The sequence below is a fragment of the Poecilia latipinna genome, unplaced genomic scaffold (genome assembly GCF_001443285.1).
Source record: "Poecilia latipinna isolate Pla-1442-1.1 unplaced genomic scaffold, P_latipinna-1.0 Scaffold2433, whole genome shotgun sequence".
In the NCBI taxonomy this organism is placed as follows: Eukaryota; Metazoa; Chordata; class Actinopteri; order Cyprinodontiformes; family Poeciliidae; genus Poecilia; species Poecilia latipinna.
Window position 1 is genome coordinate 101,080 of NW_015115049.1, and position 18,315 is coordinate 119,394.

Sequence of the window (18,315 nt, forward strand, 5' to 3'; positions counted from 1 at the left end):
ATCCACCAAAACATAACGTTGTGTGGAAATTTTGGTATTTTAAAGACCAAACTGAAAATAACATAATAACAATCAGGCCAAAACAAAAAAGAGAAAACAACAACAAATTTCCAAATTAATTTATTCAATACAAAACTTTTAAAACTTAAACAAATACTACAGGTGTGTGTCTGTTTCTGAGGAGTTATTAAAGGGACAGTAACTTCATAACAACTTTTATCCTATTGACCAAGTGAATAATCATCTGAACTGCATTACACACTGTATTTTAAGTAGCCCCATTTTGTACTGATGCCCCTAAATACAGTACAGAGCAACCGACCGGCTTAAGAAGCAGCATCATGATTAGCGAGGAACAGACGTATCGGTGGGATACTAACACCATGTGGTGGCGGCAGCATCATGCTGTGGGGTTGCAGCTAAGTACAGGAGAGCATGGAAATAAAATAACAGCCTAGACCTGAGGCATCTAGGCAATGACTAAGGAGCCACTGTGCAGCTCACAGCATGTTCATGTGTTAAAATGGCCTACTCAAAGCCCAGACTAAAGTAGAAATGAAAATTGGTGACAAGACATGAAAATTGATGCCCCATCTAACTTTTTTTTTCTTAAAGAATAGGGAAGAATTTCAGTCGGTAGATGAGCAAAGCTGGTAGAGGCGTACATTAAAAGACTTGCAGAAAAATATTATTCTACAAATTATTCGCACAGGTAGATTACTTTTACAGTTCACACATTTCTACGGAGGCCCTTTAGGGACATGGATGATTTTTTTTTTCTTTTGCGATCCCTCGCAGATTATGCCTCAGTTTATGCGGCACAATTGAATACTGTAAGTCTGTCTTATTTAGTTCTGTTTCGTGTTTGTCTGTTGCATAAAATACATTAAAGTTAGTTGTTTTATACTGCAAAATGTGAAGCTATGATGGCACCAAAATGTTTTGTTTGTTTTTTTGCAAAATATTGATAAATCCACACAATGCTTATTCTAATTTTATTAGTAAGTTGCATAACTGCAAATAGCTCTGAGTGTAAAAATACTTTTCCAGGACAATGTATGGATTTCGTTCTTTCCCGAAACTTGTGAAGGTGCTAATGAAGTCTTTAATGACGTGTTTATAGAGAGGCTCGGCGTTAACCTATCCTTCCGAACACTTGGTTTATAGTTAGTTTTTACTTTTTCTCTTTTGATTGAGGTGCTCATTTCTCACACTGGTGGAAATGAAAGGGGGCTGTTAAGGTTTTTGGTGCCCAGGAGTTGCAGGAATGACTCATGTTCACATTCCCAAAGGGGAGCGCTTTTAGGACGCAGGGGAAAAGCAACGGGATGCATGACGGTCCTCGACAGCAGGGACAGTCGCAGTCGCAGCTTTGCCCGCAACATCTGCAGCAACATTCCAGGTTGTTTCAGTTTACACCGATGCTACCAACAAGAGCTCCTGCCTGTTTTGCACTATTTTTATCACTTTGTTTGAGTTTGAGTTTTTTTATTTTTGTGTGGTTTGACCTGTTACTGTTATGGAACCTATTTTTTTTTTTTTTTTGGCATATGGAAATGATTTCTACCCTTTGAGGGATTTTCTGTTTCAGCATACCAGCTGGTTAAGTAAGCATGTCTGGGCTAAATATAAACCTGGAGAAAATCTGCATGAATGCATTTCCTTTCCCTCCCCTCTTTTTTTATTATCAAATTTCAGAATCCAAAGGAAACTTCCAGTATGGAGCTCTGATTAATGTGAAGGACACAAAAATAAAATGTTGAGAATAATTATGGGGCCTCCAGGAAAGTGTTTCCAATTCATCTGCATGGGTTTGTGTTTCGCTAAGGGACCCTGGAGGGGGCATAGAGATGGCAGATTTCATCCGACAGGAGACTCCGCCGGTGGACTGCAGCTCAAGAAATTCCTACATTGGGATGGAATCTAATCAGGTAAACAAACCAGCTGATCCCTTGTACACGTGACTATTAAAAAGATCAGTTTGACTTTGAGACACAAAGTTAAAAGGCTTGAGATTTGACTTGGACTCTTAGTTTGAGACTTGAATCTTCGTCTCTTTTAATCGAGCGAAGTGAAGCCATCTTGTGAGTTACAACTGTTTCCCATTTTAATTTCTCGAGCTCAGACTGAGGAGAGATCCAGTCACAAATTGAACATCGACAGGTTTTAATCTCTTATTATTATTTGTCTTTTGAGCATAAACACTTGTTTATATTTCTAGAGGCATAAACATTACACTTTATTGATTTTTTAAATAATACTAAGCAGCATTTAGCAGGTTTTTTGCTTGCAAGAATGCATGTTAAAACTAAAGGTATATTTTCTTATTTAAAATTCATAGATTAAAAGAGAATTTGTTGTGTACATCTTTATTGTGGGAAGATAGTCAAAAGATACACAGTAAAATTTCATATTAGTAACTTGTAATGATTTAAAGTCAAGAATGGGGATCCACCGATTCACTTTTTTTTTTTTCTTCCGATTCCGATACAGATATCTGAGGTTTAGTATTGTTTACTATATTCAACCGAATATTATTAGAAAAATGGGAATCTCACTCTGCTATTTGTTACAGGTATAACTTCTTGAACAGAAAATGAGAGATTCATCAGATTTGCAAATAGGAAAAGGAAGGAAATTGGGACCGATTTATCGGTGCACCTCCATGAATTCGTTGGACGTATCAGAATCAAAATATTAACAATAAGCATCATATGCCAGCCTTCACCTAGTCATAATTTGTAACTTTGGATTTACAGCACAATTAAAGCGTATGTCATGCAAAACATAATTAGGTTGCCCCTTTTGGGTTTCGCTGCACCACCGCAGGGATGTAAATATCATTCCGACAAACTGAGCTCAAATTATCCCATTTGAGCGCATCCCTCACCGGAGAAACAAACGATTCTTTTCACAGCAGTTTTTAATTTAAAACACTTTCATATTGCTCCACTTTGGTCGGAGAGTCATGCATTCAACCAGCATAACTAAGCAACCAGCTGGCAGGTGGTAGATGAGACATTTGTTACGTACAGGCTTCATATAGGCAAAAAAAAAAAATGTTTTTAAAATATTTATGCCTTTGACTAATATTAAAAAGTTTTCTAAGAAGGTTTCCAACTTCATAGTAGAAAAAAAACAACTAAACACACCAATAAAACACATTTCCTCATAGGGATATAAAACATTATGCATTAGCACTGATAGAGCGTTATTTGCTTTTCCCTTCCTAAGCAAATGATAATTGCTCTCTGTTATTGCCAAAGCATAAAAGCAAATGAGTTCTGACTTCCCTCTTCCAGATGCAAAATAATCTGAAGCTGATAAAAGGGGGGAAGGATTAGTCAGTCATTTAGGTCAGTCAGAGACGGGGAGGCGATGGCTGTGACGCTGCCCGTCCGTTTAAACTCGATTAATATAGGAATCGGAAGAAAAAAAAATCAACTCCATTTCATAATTGCTGCTCAACACGTCAAAGGTTTATTTGTAAGTTTACAACTCTGGCCTCAAGATCCAATATGGCTGCCATTTAGTTTTACGAAATGAATTGTCTTTTGCCGATCAGTCCAGTTTTCAGTAACAATCTTTGTTTTTTTTTCCTTCCCCCTTTGTCTCTCAGATCGCGTCAGCGCACGGTAGAGCAATTGGTGTCAAAGGTAAACAGAACAACACTCCACCTTGTTGCGTAATAACACACTGTACTTTAAACTACACTCATTGGCCTTATTGAGGATGCTGTAAAAGTGCCTTGAAGTAGATCCGGTTTTCATCGAAGGTCGATTTTACTATAGGCCTCATGAATCGTGTTTGTGTGGATTTCGGACGTCGGTTTCAGATCGTCATCTTTTTGCAGACAATCTGTCTTCAGTTTACTGGTACAGGCCAGGAGGATCTGATTTAAAACTTCCTGCAGGGTTGTTATGCAGCCTGGAACTTAATTTCAGTATTCTCCGGGTCTGGATAAGTAGGATAAAAGAAATTAGGTCATTTTCTTTTTGTTTTGTTTTAGTATTTTCATACAGTAGTTTCAGTTCCAGATCCCATTGTCTAAATGTTACGTCCTTCCTCCCACACGTAGTCCTTTTCTTTCTTTGTTTTTGACTTTGTTTTCTCTCGATCACTTGTTCCGTACCTGTGTAACTCCATATACGTGAAAGTAAAAAAAATAAAAAATAGAACTTGCTACAAGAGTGCAGAGCTGCTGAATGCTTGGTTCTACAATCGTCTCATTATGGGTTGCCCACCCACATCCTTGACTGTGATCTCCCTGCTGTCCAGGAGATGTACCCTGACTCAGCACTGCTTTGACCTCGGCAGTCAAACCAGGACGAGCTGGCCTTAGGTAGACCGCTACGGTTTCTGAAAAGATTCACTGTAATACTTAGCATGGGAGGCGTTCTCCGGTAAGGCTTTATTGGAATCCGACGAAGAGAGTAAACTTTGCTTGCTTTGGGCCCATTACGCTGTCGGGGTGAAGTGGTTGTTTCACCGAATCTTTCAGTGAGTCATCCTAACTAGCCGGTGGTTTCTGAATTAGGGTTTCAGGTTTTTGCCTTCGATGTATCATCCTTTACTTCCCTATTCTCTCATTTCGTCACCTCCAAAGTGTTCATGGCGTCTTTGTTTGGGGGGAGGGGGGGGACCAATGCAGAGTCTGAACATTTGGTTCTCTGGAGGGAAGTTTCCTATAACAGCCATGCTGGTATTCCAGGAATACATTGAGAGCTGCTTGTTTTGACTGTTGCAAAAGCAAATCTACAGTGTTTTGTTGGGCATTCGTGGTATGAGGCTAGGCTAGCAGTTTTCTTCATTAATATTCTCTTTAGAGGTCTGCTGCATGTTGATTGTTGAAGGTGCACCCATCAGAATGCTTTGGCTCATTTCCAGTCTTCTTCAAAGCCTTAGACTGTGGAGCATTGCTTTCATGTTTGGTAACAATAACATAAGATAAACAATGTTTATTTTTAACTTCCTTCTGTGAACCGTTACTAATTATTTATATGAGATGCAGAGGTGACGCCACACTGTGTGAGAGAGGTAGAGAGAGCAACTGATGTAAGCAGGGTTTTACTATTCTTTGAATCTTAAATGAGCAACTTGTGTGGTCAGCTAATGAAAACAGTGCTTTCTGTGTTTGTGTTCTTACTCTAAAATTTTGGAAAGAATGTAAACATTTCCAAATTTGACAAGTTCCACGACAGGCAGAGGCTGGACATAAAAAATAAAAAAAATAGATGAAACACAGCAACTTTCCTGTACCACATTCGGACTTCTTGTTATCTGTGTCATGATCCGTGTTTCTGTGTATTTATTTTAAGGATTTTCTGTGTTCAGTTTCTGTCCTGAGTCTCTGTTGTTTCTGCGTCTTCCCCGTTGATTGATCCCAGGTGTGACTCATTCCTTGATTACCCTCCCTGTGTATTTAGTCCCACCTGTTGTCTTTGTCTCTTGTCGGATCCTTGTCATATGTCATTATTTGTCGTCTGTCTGCCTGCCATCACAGTCGTACTGTAAAGTCCTGTGTTGGTTAGCTCTCTTATTCGGTCCTCAGTTTTTCAGTCGCTACCGGTATTTAGCTGTGTGCTATTGTCTCTGCCGTGCCGCCTGATCTGGACTGTTTTGAGCCACATTCATTATTAAATTCATCATCTTCATCACAACCTGGGTCATCAGCGTTCTCTCTCACCACCACAAACCACACCTCATGACAATCTGATGAAAAGCTCACACTCTTTCATAGCCCGAATTAACCTCAGACATGTCTCAAAATTGTTTTTAAAAAAGTTTTCTTTTTAAAAAAAAGTTAATTACATCTCTTGGACTTCATCTTGAAAAACTTACTGTTACTGAAAAAGTTAGCTTTGAGACGTTTTTGAGATGGTGTCCTCACTGAAGAGTGTTGTTCCAAGTACCATTAGTAAAAGGGCGTAGTTCCCGTTCACCAGTCGGTTAATATAACGATTGTTACATTAATGAAATCTGTCAACTCATTGCTTTTAATCCCGATATCGCAGGAGATGTGGGAAAGGCTTCAGACGACATCAGCTTGACTCTCATCGGGAGCTGCAGTCACGATCACGGTAACGACACTTTGAAAGCAAGCCGTTCTCAAGCCACTCTTCGAAACGTCGTCTAACGTTTTCGCTTCTTCTGTGTTCACCCTTCATAGACCTACTGTCGGAAACCAAGATGTACTGCCTCGTTCCCAATGACTCCTTTGCCTCGTTGCAGCCTTCCACCTCCTTGTGTCCTTCAGAGCTGTCTCGGGAGGCCGGTGATATGTGCACCTCTGCTGCTTATCACGTCAGCCTGTCGTACTCGTCTTGTGACACGGAGGTGGCCTCCCACGCGTCCATGCAGTCTCAGGCCTTCAGGAAGGAGCTCCGTTCTCGGGGTCTGCCTCGGACCTCCAGCTCGTCGGGCTCTGCCTTTCCCGACCCCTGCCTGCCAGACTTTGCTCTGTATCCGCCGCCCCGGAGAGGCGGCCTCGACACGGTGTGCGAACTGGAGGCGGCAAGACCGCACAGGCCCGCGCTGTGCGACAGAGAGCAGCTTTACCAGCAGGATCAAGCGTTGCCCTCCACCTCGGGGGAAGAGTGCTGCAAGCACAAAGACTCGCACAAAGTGGCCCGCTCTGCCTCTAGAGAGGCGGGGGAGGGCAGCTCAGGGCTCTACCAGGTTGATGTTGGTGCTGGTAGGAAGGGCTCAGCTGGGGGCGGAAAGTCTCACGCAGGAGAGCGAAGCGCGGACAGCTTGAGGAGCTTGAGTACCCGCAGCAGCGGCTCCACCGAGAGCTACTGCAGCGGGACAGACCGCGACACCAACAGCACCGTCAGCAGCTTTCACAGTGAACAAACCAGTTCTACGCACGTGGAAAGCCTTCTCTCGCTTTCGGGGGATGAGCGCGGACGGGACAGAGAGGCCGTGCCCTCACCCGCAGACGGCCGGAGTTCCAGCCTCGGAGGCGTGGTCTCTCGAGGTCTCGGCAGCGTCCCCTCTCGGGAGGCCAATAAAAACCCTCATGCTAATGAGCTAACTGCTAAGCAGACTGTGGGCGCCTCTGCTTCTTCCGTGACCCAGGAGCAAGCAGAGCCTGGGGAGAGCACAGAAGAACCTGGCGTCAGGACCAGTGCCGATGGCTCGACGGGCGTAGCCGCGACTGAGCAGGACAAGGCAAAAGCTGACGGTCGGCCAAAACCCGGAGCCGGCGTCCAGAGGACTTTGTCTCTGTCGACTGGGCGCCGCGGAAGGCGGCACGGAGGGAAGAAAAGAGCGAGCAGTTTCGATGCCAGCCGACGCCGAGACTACATGGCTTTACGTGGAATAGCTAAACCCTGTAGCGCTGTCTTTACGGGAGGAGGAGAGGACGACTCCAGTGATCAAAGTGAACTCAGCTGTGCCTCTAGTCTGCATTCCACCAACCATCTTAGCACGGACAGCTCGTCCAGCACCGCCTCCCGCTCCTGCCACTCGCCGGAGGGTCACTTCAAGGCCCTGAAAGCCAAGCATGCTGCTGCCACTTCCCCCTCCTCCTCCTCCGCGGTCAAAGATCCAGGAGGGTCTGAGGCGGAGGTGCGACCCAGAGGGAAGCGCCGGGCTTCCCGCCGCACGCCCAGCACTGGTAGCGCCAGGACGCACGCCAGAGTGTTGAGTTTGGACAGTGGCACCGCCGCTTGCCTTAACGACCCCAACCGCTTAGGAGCGCCACCTGGGCCCCGGCCCCTCACCACCTCCAAGTCGGATTTGGAAGCCAAAGAAGGGGAAGTCCTGGACGCTGTGTCTCTGCTCGGTCGGGCCTCTCAGCTGGAATCGGTGACCCGCTCCAGAAACAGTCTGCCCAACCAGACGGCTTTCACTGAGCCTCAGGATGCAGCAGCAGCTTCACTTCGAGGTTGGTACCAAACGTCTTCATTTTTATCCCCACTTTGTTTTAACAGCTCGCCCTAGAATGCTGTTACTTATCTACTCTGTTCGGCCTAGTTTGTTTTGCTTTTTCACTTTAAAACTCCTTAAGTTCTAATTTCCTGAGATGTTTAAGGTTGTTTGTCCCTGCTTTACGAGCGTACTTCCTGTTGAACGCTTATGTTAACTTATGCTATTTTAGTTTATTAACACAAGCATAAATCTAGAGTTCATGAACTTGATCTTGGAGCAAGTGAGGCCCTCCAGACACTGGGAGGGTTTCACAGCGGCTCGCACTGGTGATTGCAGACGGGATGTTGTCGGTCTTCCACATTCAGCGTAACCATGGTGAGTTTCCATGGAGTTGCAATTCTGACCCAAGCAAAGTGTTCCCTGTGCAGATCACTGTTAGTATGACAGCACAGTGTGTGCTTTGTGTTGAGGTTGAGCAAACAGATGCTGTCTTATTAGCATGGTTGTGTTGAGCATTAGCGCTGTTCCCTCCCTGTATCTTCACAGTTTTACTTGGGTCTATCACTTTATTATATTGCTTTATTAGACTGTGAATTTTTTGAAAATGATGCTGACTCTCCTTAGCTTTCTGAGCTGTCAAGTGATCTAGTAGCCACGAGCAGCATCGTATTTGCAGCAGTGGGGATGCCACACGGGGTGCATGAGAGAGCAGTTGCTGTTCCCTGCGCATCTTATTGTTGACAGCGTCTCAAGAGTTCAAAGTGAACCGCACCTGCCAAAGACTAGCTTTCTGTTGCACCAGCCTGAATTCATACCTGTCATGCTTCCACAGACAATACAGTTCTTTTTGGGGGGTTTTTTTTGTTTTGTTTTTTTACTTCTTTCACTTTTTTTGTGCCTCTCCTGACTTTATTTTAAAAACCAAACTGATGCTGATAATAGAGACTTCGTCTCTAAGTAACAACTGCCACTCCGAAGGGTGATATGTTTGGACAACCCAACTACACCGACGGTGTGCTGTGGTGGCGCAGGGGTTAAGCACAACCCATGTATGGAGGCCTTGTACGTGGCCGTCACAGGTTAAATTCCCAGCCTGGTAACCCTTGCTGCATGTCCTCCCCCTTCTCTCATTACCAACTTTCCTGTCAAATAAAGGCCACTAGAGCCAATAAAACCTTTAAAAACAAAAACCCAGTTACACCTAGGAAGGTCAAACCAAAAATTGGCCATTTCTGATCATCAGATGATTTCTCAGCACATTTTTTGTTTTTTTTAAGAAAGATTTAATTTTATTCCTGCTGTTTTGATTCATATTAATGTCACAGTTAATAACATGCAGTAATGAGACTTTTGTTTGCTCTTGTACTGTTTGAAGTTATTTTTGAATTTGATTTAGATAATGGCTATTTTTTCAGTTTGCTCAAGGACACTGTGACTGAATATGCTGAATTTTTATTATTATTCACAAACGAACATACTATTAAAGTTTTAGGTGCTTCATTATCGTATTTAATGCACTCAAGTTTTTGGTAAAGCATTCTTCCAAACTGACCTAAACTCATATGTCCAGGCGCTGTTGCTACTTAAATTTACTATGAATTAAAAAATATTATTTAAAAACTGATGAGTCATTTTTCAGTTCAATACTCATCTGTATTTGTCCTGATATTAAATTGTCTTTAGGAGTGAATTTCTTTAGAAATGTTTCTCAGGACAATGAAAAGCACTGAGCAAAGGCTAGCACAAGCTAGCTAATAAGCCGAGAGGGCTATTTTATTGTTTCACTCTGAAACTATAAAGTATGTTTTTATTTATCTAAATTATTTAGTCTTATTTTAAATGTTATTTAAGTGTCAGAAATCCATCTGTTCTCTCGGGTATCAGAACAACCAAACGGGAAAATCCCTTAGACAAGCTAACTTCATGTGCGCTAATATAAGCTAAGTGGTGATTTTCCTGCTCAACTTCCTGCTTTGGAATATAAAACCATAGAGTAAGTCTTACCATAACAGTTATAAAAATGTATTGGAAATTTCAAATGTCGGTTCTGGGATATCCGAAGAATAAATCTGTTAATCACAGAGACAGGCTAGTCTAGCCCAGCTTTGCTAGGCTAGCAAAGCTATGTTTTTACTGCTAATGGATTTATGACTATAAAAAAAAGTATCTGGGGTCTAATGTATCCAGGGAGAATTTTATTAGGCTTTCCTTCAATGGCAGCAGTGTAATGACTCTCCTCTCATCCACCACAGTCTCAGTTGTTCTCTTAGTTATAGTTTTCTTTTAAGGAGCGCTCTGTGGGGTTGGGTGGGGGATAATCTGCATGCAGATTTTCAGAGACAGCAGTGTTGTGTTGGCCAGTGTGGAGCCAAGAAGGTAAGATCTAAATGAGGTAATGAGATAACCCTGCATTGAAACTGATGCAACATCCAGGGTGTAACACTAATATGCACAGTCAAAAATCATTTTAGATATTTTTGTATCAGAGATACAGATCTCTGCTAATGTCGTTACAGCTGTTAGATTAAAAACATTTCAGTTTTGATAATCATCTTAACTGCTTTTATTCTAATTTTGCTTTGTTTACATTTCCTTAATGAATGTCTAGTCGGTATGACTTACGGGTCAATCTCAGTATTAGAATATTGTGAAAACAGTTTTTAAATCTGTAATTTAGCTAAAAAAGTGAAACTCTGGTAGATGTTTTAAGCGTTATTTCTGTTAATTTTGATAATGGTTTAGTGCTAATGACAGAAAATTCAGTTTCTCAAATACATTTTAAAAAGTCTTCTTAAAAGTATATTTCATTTATATTTTATTTTATGTTGGTTCTGGCGTCTCTCGTTTTTCTCTTGACAATACTCCACAGCCTGTCTTTGGATCAACCAAAATCACAACTTTTTCCTTCCACTCAACTTCATGCTAATAATATGCTTTGATATAGGCCTCTCTGATCAGCCTGCCTTTTTAGCAATGGCCCTAAGTGGCTCTTCCTCCTTTTGAATTTGTTGGTCATGAAAGAGCATTTCTGTAAAACAAATATGTTTTTATATGACTCTAGTGTAAAAATTTGAAACTGATTTATGAAATTTTATTGTTTATTATCTACAATGGTCATAGTTAATACACAAATAGTCACTAATACACAAACATATAATACTCTGTGTGTATTTAATTGGTCCAGTGTTACAACTTCTCAAAACCCAAACATTGACCCTCATGCAGAGGGAATTGATTATTCGTTTTTGCCCCTTACTACAGGATCAGGTCAGTAGGTTTTACTTTTCAAGGGGTTGTTGTCATTTAGAAAACAATTCCTAGGTAGTTTTCCAGCTGTTGTTTATATATCAGTGCTGGTAAAACAAAATCTTCTAAGCCACACATGAAAGCATAATTTCCGGGAAAGGAAACAAATCCAGACTAACCGACCGATGACGTCTCTCATCACGACAGCGCCAGGAAGTGAGGAGACGGTCATATTCCGTCGGGAGCGCAGCACGTTTCGTCGGCAGGCCGTGAGGCGGCGGCACAACGCAGGAAGCAACCCCACCCCTCCCACCTCGCTCATTGGATCTCCTCTCAGGTACGGCGTGTGCGAGCGAGGTCAGTGTGTGTGTGTGTATGTCTGTGTGTGTGTGTGGGGGATCTCTATGGTTGTTTTGCCTGGTCTGAACATGTCACCTTCCTGTCCTCACATCAACATTGTTCTGCCTCCTCTGTTGTCCAGAACCTCAAACCAAACATCATCTCTTTACCACTTTCTTTGCCCTGCTGGACCTTATTTTGCCAGCTCTTTTATATTTCCATCTGGTGTTTTAAAGTTTTCATTTTAACCATTAAAGAATTAAATCCTGTAAGACTGAGAGGTACAAGGACCGAAGTTTTGATTTATCGACTTGGCTGTGAATTGTTTGTTGTTGTTTTTTTTTCTCCTTTCGATGCGACTGCATGTTCTTCATCACGCTTCTCTTTTTTATTGCCTGCAGACCTCATTTGTTTCAAATTGGTGCTGTATAGAAAACAATTCTTACCAAGTTTTGACCGAAGTTGGGGTTGGATATATTGTATCGGTAATTGCGATACATTTCTTATCATGAGATCAATTTATCATTGTCATGATAAATTTCAACTAATGATGTTTAAAAAAAAAAACATGCCACATTAGTTTGACTAATATTTTCACTGTTTATTCTATTACAGCATCAATAAATATCAAGACATTTCAAAAATCTTACTAGATTCAGCTGCTGTGTGCAGTGTTGTGAAACAAATCACTCGTCTTTATGTGACTGGTGTCCTAAAGAAGCTTATTGTTTTTTAAAGAGCGGTATTTGTGTTTGTGGAGCTATAATTGCTGCGCCATGCAGCCGCAGCCATACAGGTACCTAAAAAAACAGAAGTAATAAATAGTTCTTATCAGCACTTTCATCATTATTAAAATAGTACCATAAAATATGACAGGGACTCGCCTTTAAAACCGAGGATCTGTTTTCTCCTGTTGCAATCTCTCAAGGTCATACCTCTGAGTGCTTCAAAAGTGTTGAGCAAGAAAAACAAGTGAGCAGCCTGCCAGGGGTCATAAAGTTAAAAATAGATCTTTTCTTCCTCTGTCCTTTACTGACTTTACACTTTCACCTTCTCAGGCATTTTCTCCTCTGATTATGTGATCTGTATGTATAAGCAGTAACCGTAGCTTTGTGCAGGGCTGGTGGAAGGTTGCATATGTTCTTTTTGAGGTTTTTAATGGTGGATTTGAACCTTTTTTCAGGTTTAATTTGCCATATACAAACAACAAATGAGTGAATCTTTTATTTCACAAGTTTTAATTGTGGATTTTCTCCACACACAGTGTCTATCTGTCTATCTTGTTTTTCTATCATTCTTTTTTATCTCTCTCCAGGGTTTGGGTTTTGAAACTCTGTCTTTGAACTCTACCTGCTGCATACATTCATAGTCAACTTTATTATCTTAGTTTTTTTTTCAGTGAATGTTAAGGACTGAGAATTTGGAAAGTTGAGTGTGGAAAAGTCAAGAATGTTTGCATTGAAATGTCTGGATTAGAACCATGATGTTTTCACGCCAGCACCGCTAAGCTGTTTGTCCGCGGTTCAGATAATTATGACGGCTGATCAGGGCCATTGTAGATAGAAAAAAAAGGAGTAAATGTCTGCAAAAAAAAAAAAAAACTGATTTTGAGGTTAATTTCATGAATTTTCTAGAAAAAACTCAGAAATTTCTGTTTCAGAGTCGGAAAAAAAAATCTTTATAGAAACATTTTAGATTAGTATTTTATTCTTGAACATTTTCAACTTTTGGACCTCAGAATTTTTATTTATTTATTTATTTTTAGGAAATTTCTGAGATTTATTTCAGCTCAGACGCCGTTGTATTTAACAGCTGACTGTTAACTACTGTAAGTTAGAAATTGACTTTTATAATTTATCAGTTTAGTTGCAGGCAAGTTAAGAATGTTCCAATGCACAACACAAGTGATAACCAAAAACCTGTGGTAAAAAACAACACAAAAGGTGTGTAAACATTAGTTTTTTCTATCCTCCTGTCACTAACAGCTCTCTCTCCTCCAGCCTCCCTCTGTGTTGCTGCTGTAAACTGGAACAAATCTCACCTCGTCTCCTCCCTCTCTCTCCTCCAACAGTCTTCAGGAGGCTCTCAGCCAGGCCTCCCAGCCTTCTCCCTCTCTGGTGAAAACTCAGCCATCCAGAACCCCTTCCCAGGTGACAGTGCTGAGCGCAAGTGTGTCCCTGCTGGCCAGGAATGGAAGCGCGCACCTGGAGGGTTCTCAGGACAAGGCCTCGTCTGTGGGCGCCACCAGCTTACAGGACGACTTCGGTAGGCGGCTTATCGAGAGCGGCTTTTGTTTTTGCCTCTCTTTTTATCTTTTATTTTTCTCGTTTTTCTACAATCAAATAATTCAGAGTTTATTTTTAGTTACTTATTCGACTAACAAGTCTGGAAAACTTGACAGGGGAGGTGGTTGGGTCTCCAGCAGGACAGTGACCCTGGAGCTACAATGTAGCTTAGTTAATAGCTTATTTATGTGCTAAAACGTCCCAGTCAAAGCCCAGACATAAATCTGATTGAAAACTGATGCTCGCAGACGCCATTCATCCAGTCTGAGATCGGACATAATTCTCAGTTTCTGTTCATAGCTGATAGAGAAATTCCTGAAATATTTTCCAGCTGCGGTTGTAGCAAAAACCAGAACAGAATAAAATCTTTTGTTGTTCCACAGCAGGGAAAAGTCTGTGCGAGGTGACGGGCAACAACAGCAAATAGACTCACGACGACAGAATATGTTTCAAAAAAAAATCTAAAAAGACAATAAAGATTCAAATGTTGTACAGTAAGTGGAAAATGTCAACATAAATAACGTGTAGTTTAAAAAAAACTGTTCAAAAGGAAGTCAAGCAGGCTGAACAGAAATGAAACATTTTTCACATGAACACTTTGTGTGCTTGCTTTCGGATGGTTTCCACGGTGACTCAGAGCGAGTGGATATTACGGTCTCAGTCAATCACAGGAGAGTGCCTGTTACTTACGGCTGGCGGGTTGTCCTAATCAGTTGACGCCCGCTGGCCTTATCCGTGCTCCATTTACGGCGCCTGGCTGCGTCTGAAGCCAGAGGGGATCTGACCTTTGATCCCAGCCGAGCGCATCCATGTTCAGACGCACTGACACTGACCGTGGCTCTTCACCATCAGAAAACCGGTGATCACAGGAAGTCCATGAACCTGTCAAAACAAAGAGAGTGTCCCATGTGTCCTTTTGTCCTGCTGTCCTTGTGTCTAACACCTTCCTTCCTTCCTTCTTTCCTTCCTTCCTTCCTTCCTTCCTTCCTTCCTTTTGTCCTTCCTTCCTTTTGTCCTTCCTTCCTTTTGTCCTTCTTTCTTTCTTTTCTCCCTTCCTTCCTTTTGTCCTTCCTTCTCTCAATCCTTCCTTCTTTCTTTCCTTCCTCTATAACAGCATTTCATGTCGATGTGTGTTAATGTGTGTTGATGTGTGTTAATGTGTTGATGTGTGTCGAGTTCTCTGAACGTTTGTGTTTTCTGCACAGCGGGGCCATAAGCTTCTCAAATATCTCTGATAAACACATTTCAGATTTACAGATTCCTCGGTCGGAGTACGACTTTGTTTCTTTCTCTTCCTAACAGGAGAAAACGCTCCTTAGCTTTCTCTAAAGTCAGGCAACTTTTAACAGCAGCTGATTATCGACTGTTTGGTTTTGCAAACCGAGTCGTGACATTCCCATCAGCCTCCCGCCACTTGAATTTGAAGCAAATATTAACACAAGGCGGTTGTTGTTACCACGGCAGCATTGTAAGGATCGCCGTACTTGACGTAAATGTTGCAGCTGCGTCAAAAACAGAAACTGAAGCGGTTCTGAGACAGGAACGTCGCTAAGCGTTCTCTTTCCATCTGCTTCTCGTTAAGTCATTTTCAGAATCTGATTAAAACGCAGCTGTTCGTCCGTTAAACATTCACATCCTCCCCTTTCACCTCAGACCAGACTCGCGCTAAGAAACTGGAATACAGTGAGAGCGACTACTGCAAAGCGGTAGCCGTCCGGTTTACTTAGTGCAAACATAAAGCTGACTGATTTTTTTTGTCTTCTGTCGCGTTTCCCCCAGGAAAGCTCACTCCCTCCCTGTACGAGGCTGGCGGATGCGACATGTCGCTGGTCAACTTTGAACCCGCAACCAGACGAGCCTCCAACAACCTGTGGTAAATTTCAATTTCAGAAAGTTGGGCTTGAGAGGCTTAAACTCTTCCTGGCCTTTTCAAGCATTTTTATGTCTATTTTTTCCAGTTTTTCCTCATGACTACGATGGCGTATCAGGGCCATTGTGAAGAGAGAGAGGAAAAAAAAAGAAGTAGATTTCAGTCAAAAACTCAGAAATTTAGAAATTCATCTGGAGAAATTTTTCCAGGAGAGAATTGGACATTTCCGGGTTCAAAAAGTCGAAAGTTTGTGAATTTTCAGATTAATTACAGAAAATTTCTTGAAAACTTCTATGTTCAAAAAGTCAAAAAATTTGCAAGAAACATTTCAGAGATTTTAAGAATACTCTCAGAAATTGTTTAAATAAGAGTTTTAAAAAAAAAACGTGTCAGTTTCAAATTTCTGCATTTGAAAAGTTGAACATTTTAACATCTTTTATTTAGCGTCTGTGTTTTATACATATCTCTGGGGATACATAATTGACTCATTATTACACTTTAAGAAACATCCAGGATAAAACTGGTGAAAACAGTCCAGCCATTTTTTTTTGTCTTGATGTCATTGGAAAACCAGAATCTGCTGATGGTTTTCTTCATTTGGTGTTTGTGCAGGGACACCGACTCCCACCTCTCCAGTTCTACCTCAGTTCGCTTCTACCCTCACGACCTGGTGAGTAACCAACTAATAAGATGGTGTGTGTGTGTGTGTGTGTGTGTGTGTGTGTGTGTGTGTGTGTTTCGGAGGACTTAAAGGAAGCAGACCAAAACAAATGACCTTGAGTGACACGTGGAAATTTGTTTGCTTATGCTGGTTTCACAGCTTCTTTAAAAACGCTCTTTGTTTTTAATCTATGTTCTTGTAAGGCTTAAAGTAACAACATTCTGACAAACCACCTTAAAAAAAGCATCACTTTTACTCATTTTAATTTCAGCACTTTTTTGGGGGGGACGGGGAGAAAAAAACGTTTTCCTTGAGTTTTGTGATGTTAGTCGCAAATTGAGGGAACTGTAGCTGACCATGAGATAGTTCTCCCTCCATCAGATCCGTCTGAACCGCCTGCTGACCATGGACCCAGAGCTGCTGGAGCAGCAGGACGGAGACCTGAGCCCGGAGCTGCAGGACGCGCCGCTGGGACCGGACAGCACCGCGGCCTCCGCTCCTGCCGGCAAGGCCAAGCAGTACTACCGCCTCTGGCTCCTCCCGTACCTGTGGGTCGGCCTGCATTTCGACCGGCTCACGCTGCTGGCGCTGTTCGACAGGTGGGCTCGTCTTTACTTCTCTCCACGCTTCACGTCGCGTTGGGTAACTTGGAGTTTCAGACGACCGAACCGATTCATTCGATCTGTGAATGCACTGAGTTTTGGTCTGAGCGGGCCTGTCGCAATAATCAATGAATCAATTAATCGCATGATAAAGTGAAACGAAGTCAGTAATTTCCATTTGCATGATTTGTTGTTTTTCTCTTTCTACAAGAATTAGATGATAAAAGTCTTCAGTCGGGTGCTTTGGTCTCGACTAGACCTTTATTTTGAAAGACCATTTTTGTTTACAGAGACTTCATCGTTTATTTCATTTGTTGATTCTGTTTTGTTTATTTATTTTGGATATTTCCAATAACTTCCAGCTCCAGTGTTAAATATTCATCAGAATTTAAACCTTGTTGATCTCTGAGAATGTGTTGTTGTTATTAATATACTATTACCATTATCTCACTCCAAAATGGTCTCAAAACAACAATGTCATCGTTTATCGCAATAAATTCTGGGACGATTTTATCGTCCAGAAAAATTTGAGGATTACATACATATTCTTATTTAGACTCATGAAATTTATTCTCATTGATTGATTACAGGAAAATCAAGAAAAAAAAAACACTTTTCTCATTAATAAACAGGAAACTCTTTAGATTAAAACTAAGTTCTTCATAAGTCAATTAAACTTTTTCATGTTTAGAGACCATGTGGTGAAGGTGAGAGAATGAATGCTCATGTTGTTAACATGTCAGTGTTTTTCAGGCGTACCTCAGGGTTCTGTCATTGGGCCTTTTTGAATTCTGAATTTATATGTTTGATTTATTGTGGATTTCTTCTTATTAATATTGTTTTTTGTGCCATTTTTTTTAAATACTTGTCTTTATTGCTTCTCTTTTTTTGTCTTTTGGGTATAAATTGTGATACACAGTTTGTGTTTCCCTGTTTGAGCAACCAACAAGCATTGTTCTCCCGCCGTCGGTCAGAATGACCTTTTCACGAACGGCAGCCTAAAGTTCAGAGCATATTCTTTCTCGCTCCTCTCCAGTTCACCGACCCATGACTTGCTGCTTCTTTTTGTTTGGTTTTATCTAAAAGGAAATGTGTTTCCCTCCGTCTCTGTTTGTTTTTGTATTTGTCGTCGCTCCAGGAACCGCGAGGTTCTGGAGAACGTCCTGGCCGTGGTGCTGGCCGTCCTGGTGGCCTTCCTGGGCTCCGTGCTCCTCGTTCACGGCTTCTTCACCGACATCTGGGTCTTTCAGTTCTGCCTCGTCATCGCAAGTTGCCAGTATTCCCTGCTGAAGGTGAGCCGCTCGACTCAGCAGCTTAAAGTTGTGTCGACCTGACCTTAAAAGAAAAAAAAGAAAGTAAAAGACAAAAAAAAAAAAAAAAAAAAAAAAAAAAAAGGGGAAAAACGGGGGAAAGCCCTTTTTGGAAAGAAGGGAGTTA

The 18,315-nt window shown here is 41.6% G+C and overlaps 1 protein-coding gene across 3 annotated transcripts in view; it reads left to right on the forward strand.

Moving 5' to 3' along the window:
• pcnx1 (pecanex 1) overlaps positions 1-18,315 on the forward strand; it is a 42,791-nt gene that overhangs the window by 5,006 nt on the left and 19,470 nt on the right. For 2 of the 3 annotated variants that reach the window (XM_015019427.1, XM_015019428.1), the window contains exons 3-12: positions 1,829-1,931; positions 3,620-3,656; positions 6,015-6,080; positions 6,170-7,891; positions 11,329-11,458; positions 13,532-13,725; positions 15,525-15,618; positions 16,228-16,285; positions 16,643-16,875; positions 18,017-18,170. In XM_015019427.1, coding sequence (XP_014874913.1) covers positions 1,829-1,931; positions 3,620-3,656; positions 6,015-6,080; positions 6,170-7,891; positions 11,329-11,458; positions 13,532-13,725; positions 15,525-15,618; positions 16,228-16,285; positions 16,643-16,875; positions 18,017-18,170 — 2,791 coding nt within the window. The remainder of the gene's footprint in view (positions 1-1,828; positions 1,932-3,619; positions 3,657-6,014; positions 6,081-6,169; positions 7,892-11,328; positions 11,459-13,531; positions 13,726-15,524; positions 15,619-16,227; positions 16,286-16,642; positions 16,876-18,016; positions 18,171-18,315) is intronic. The other variant, XM_015019429.1, reaches the window with a different exon arrangement.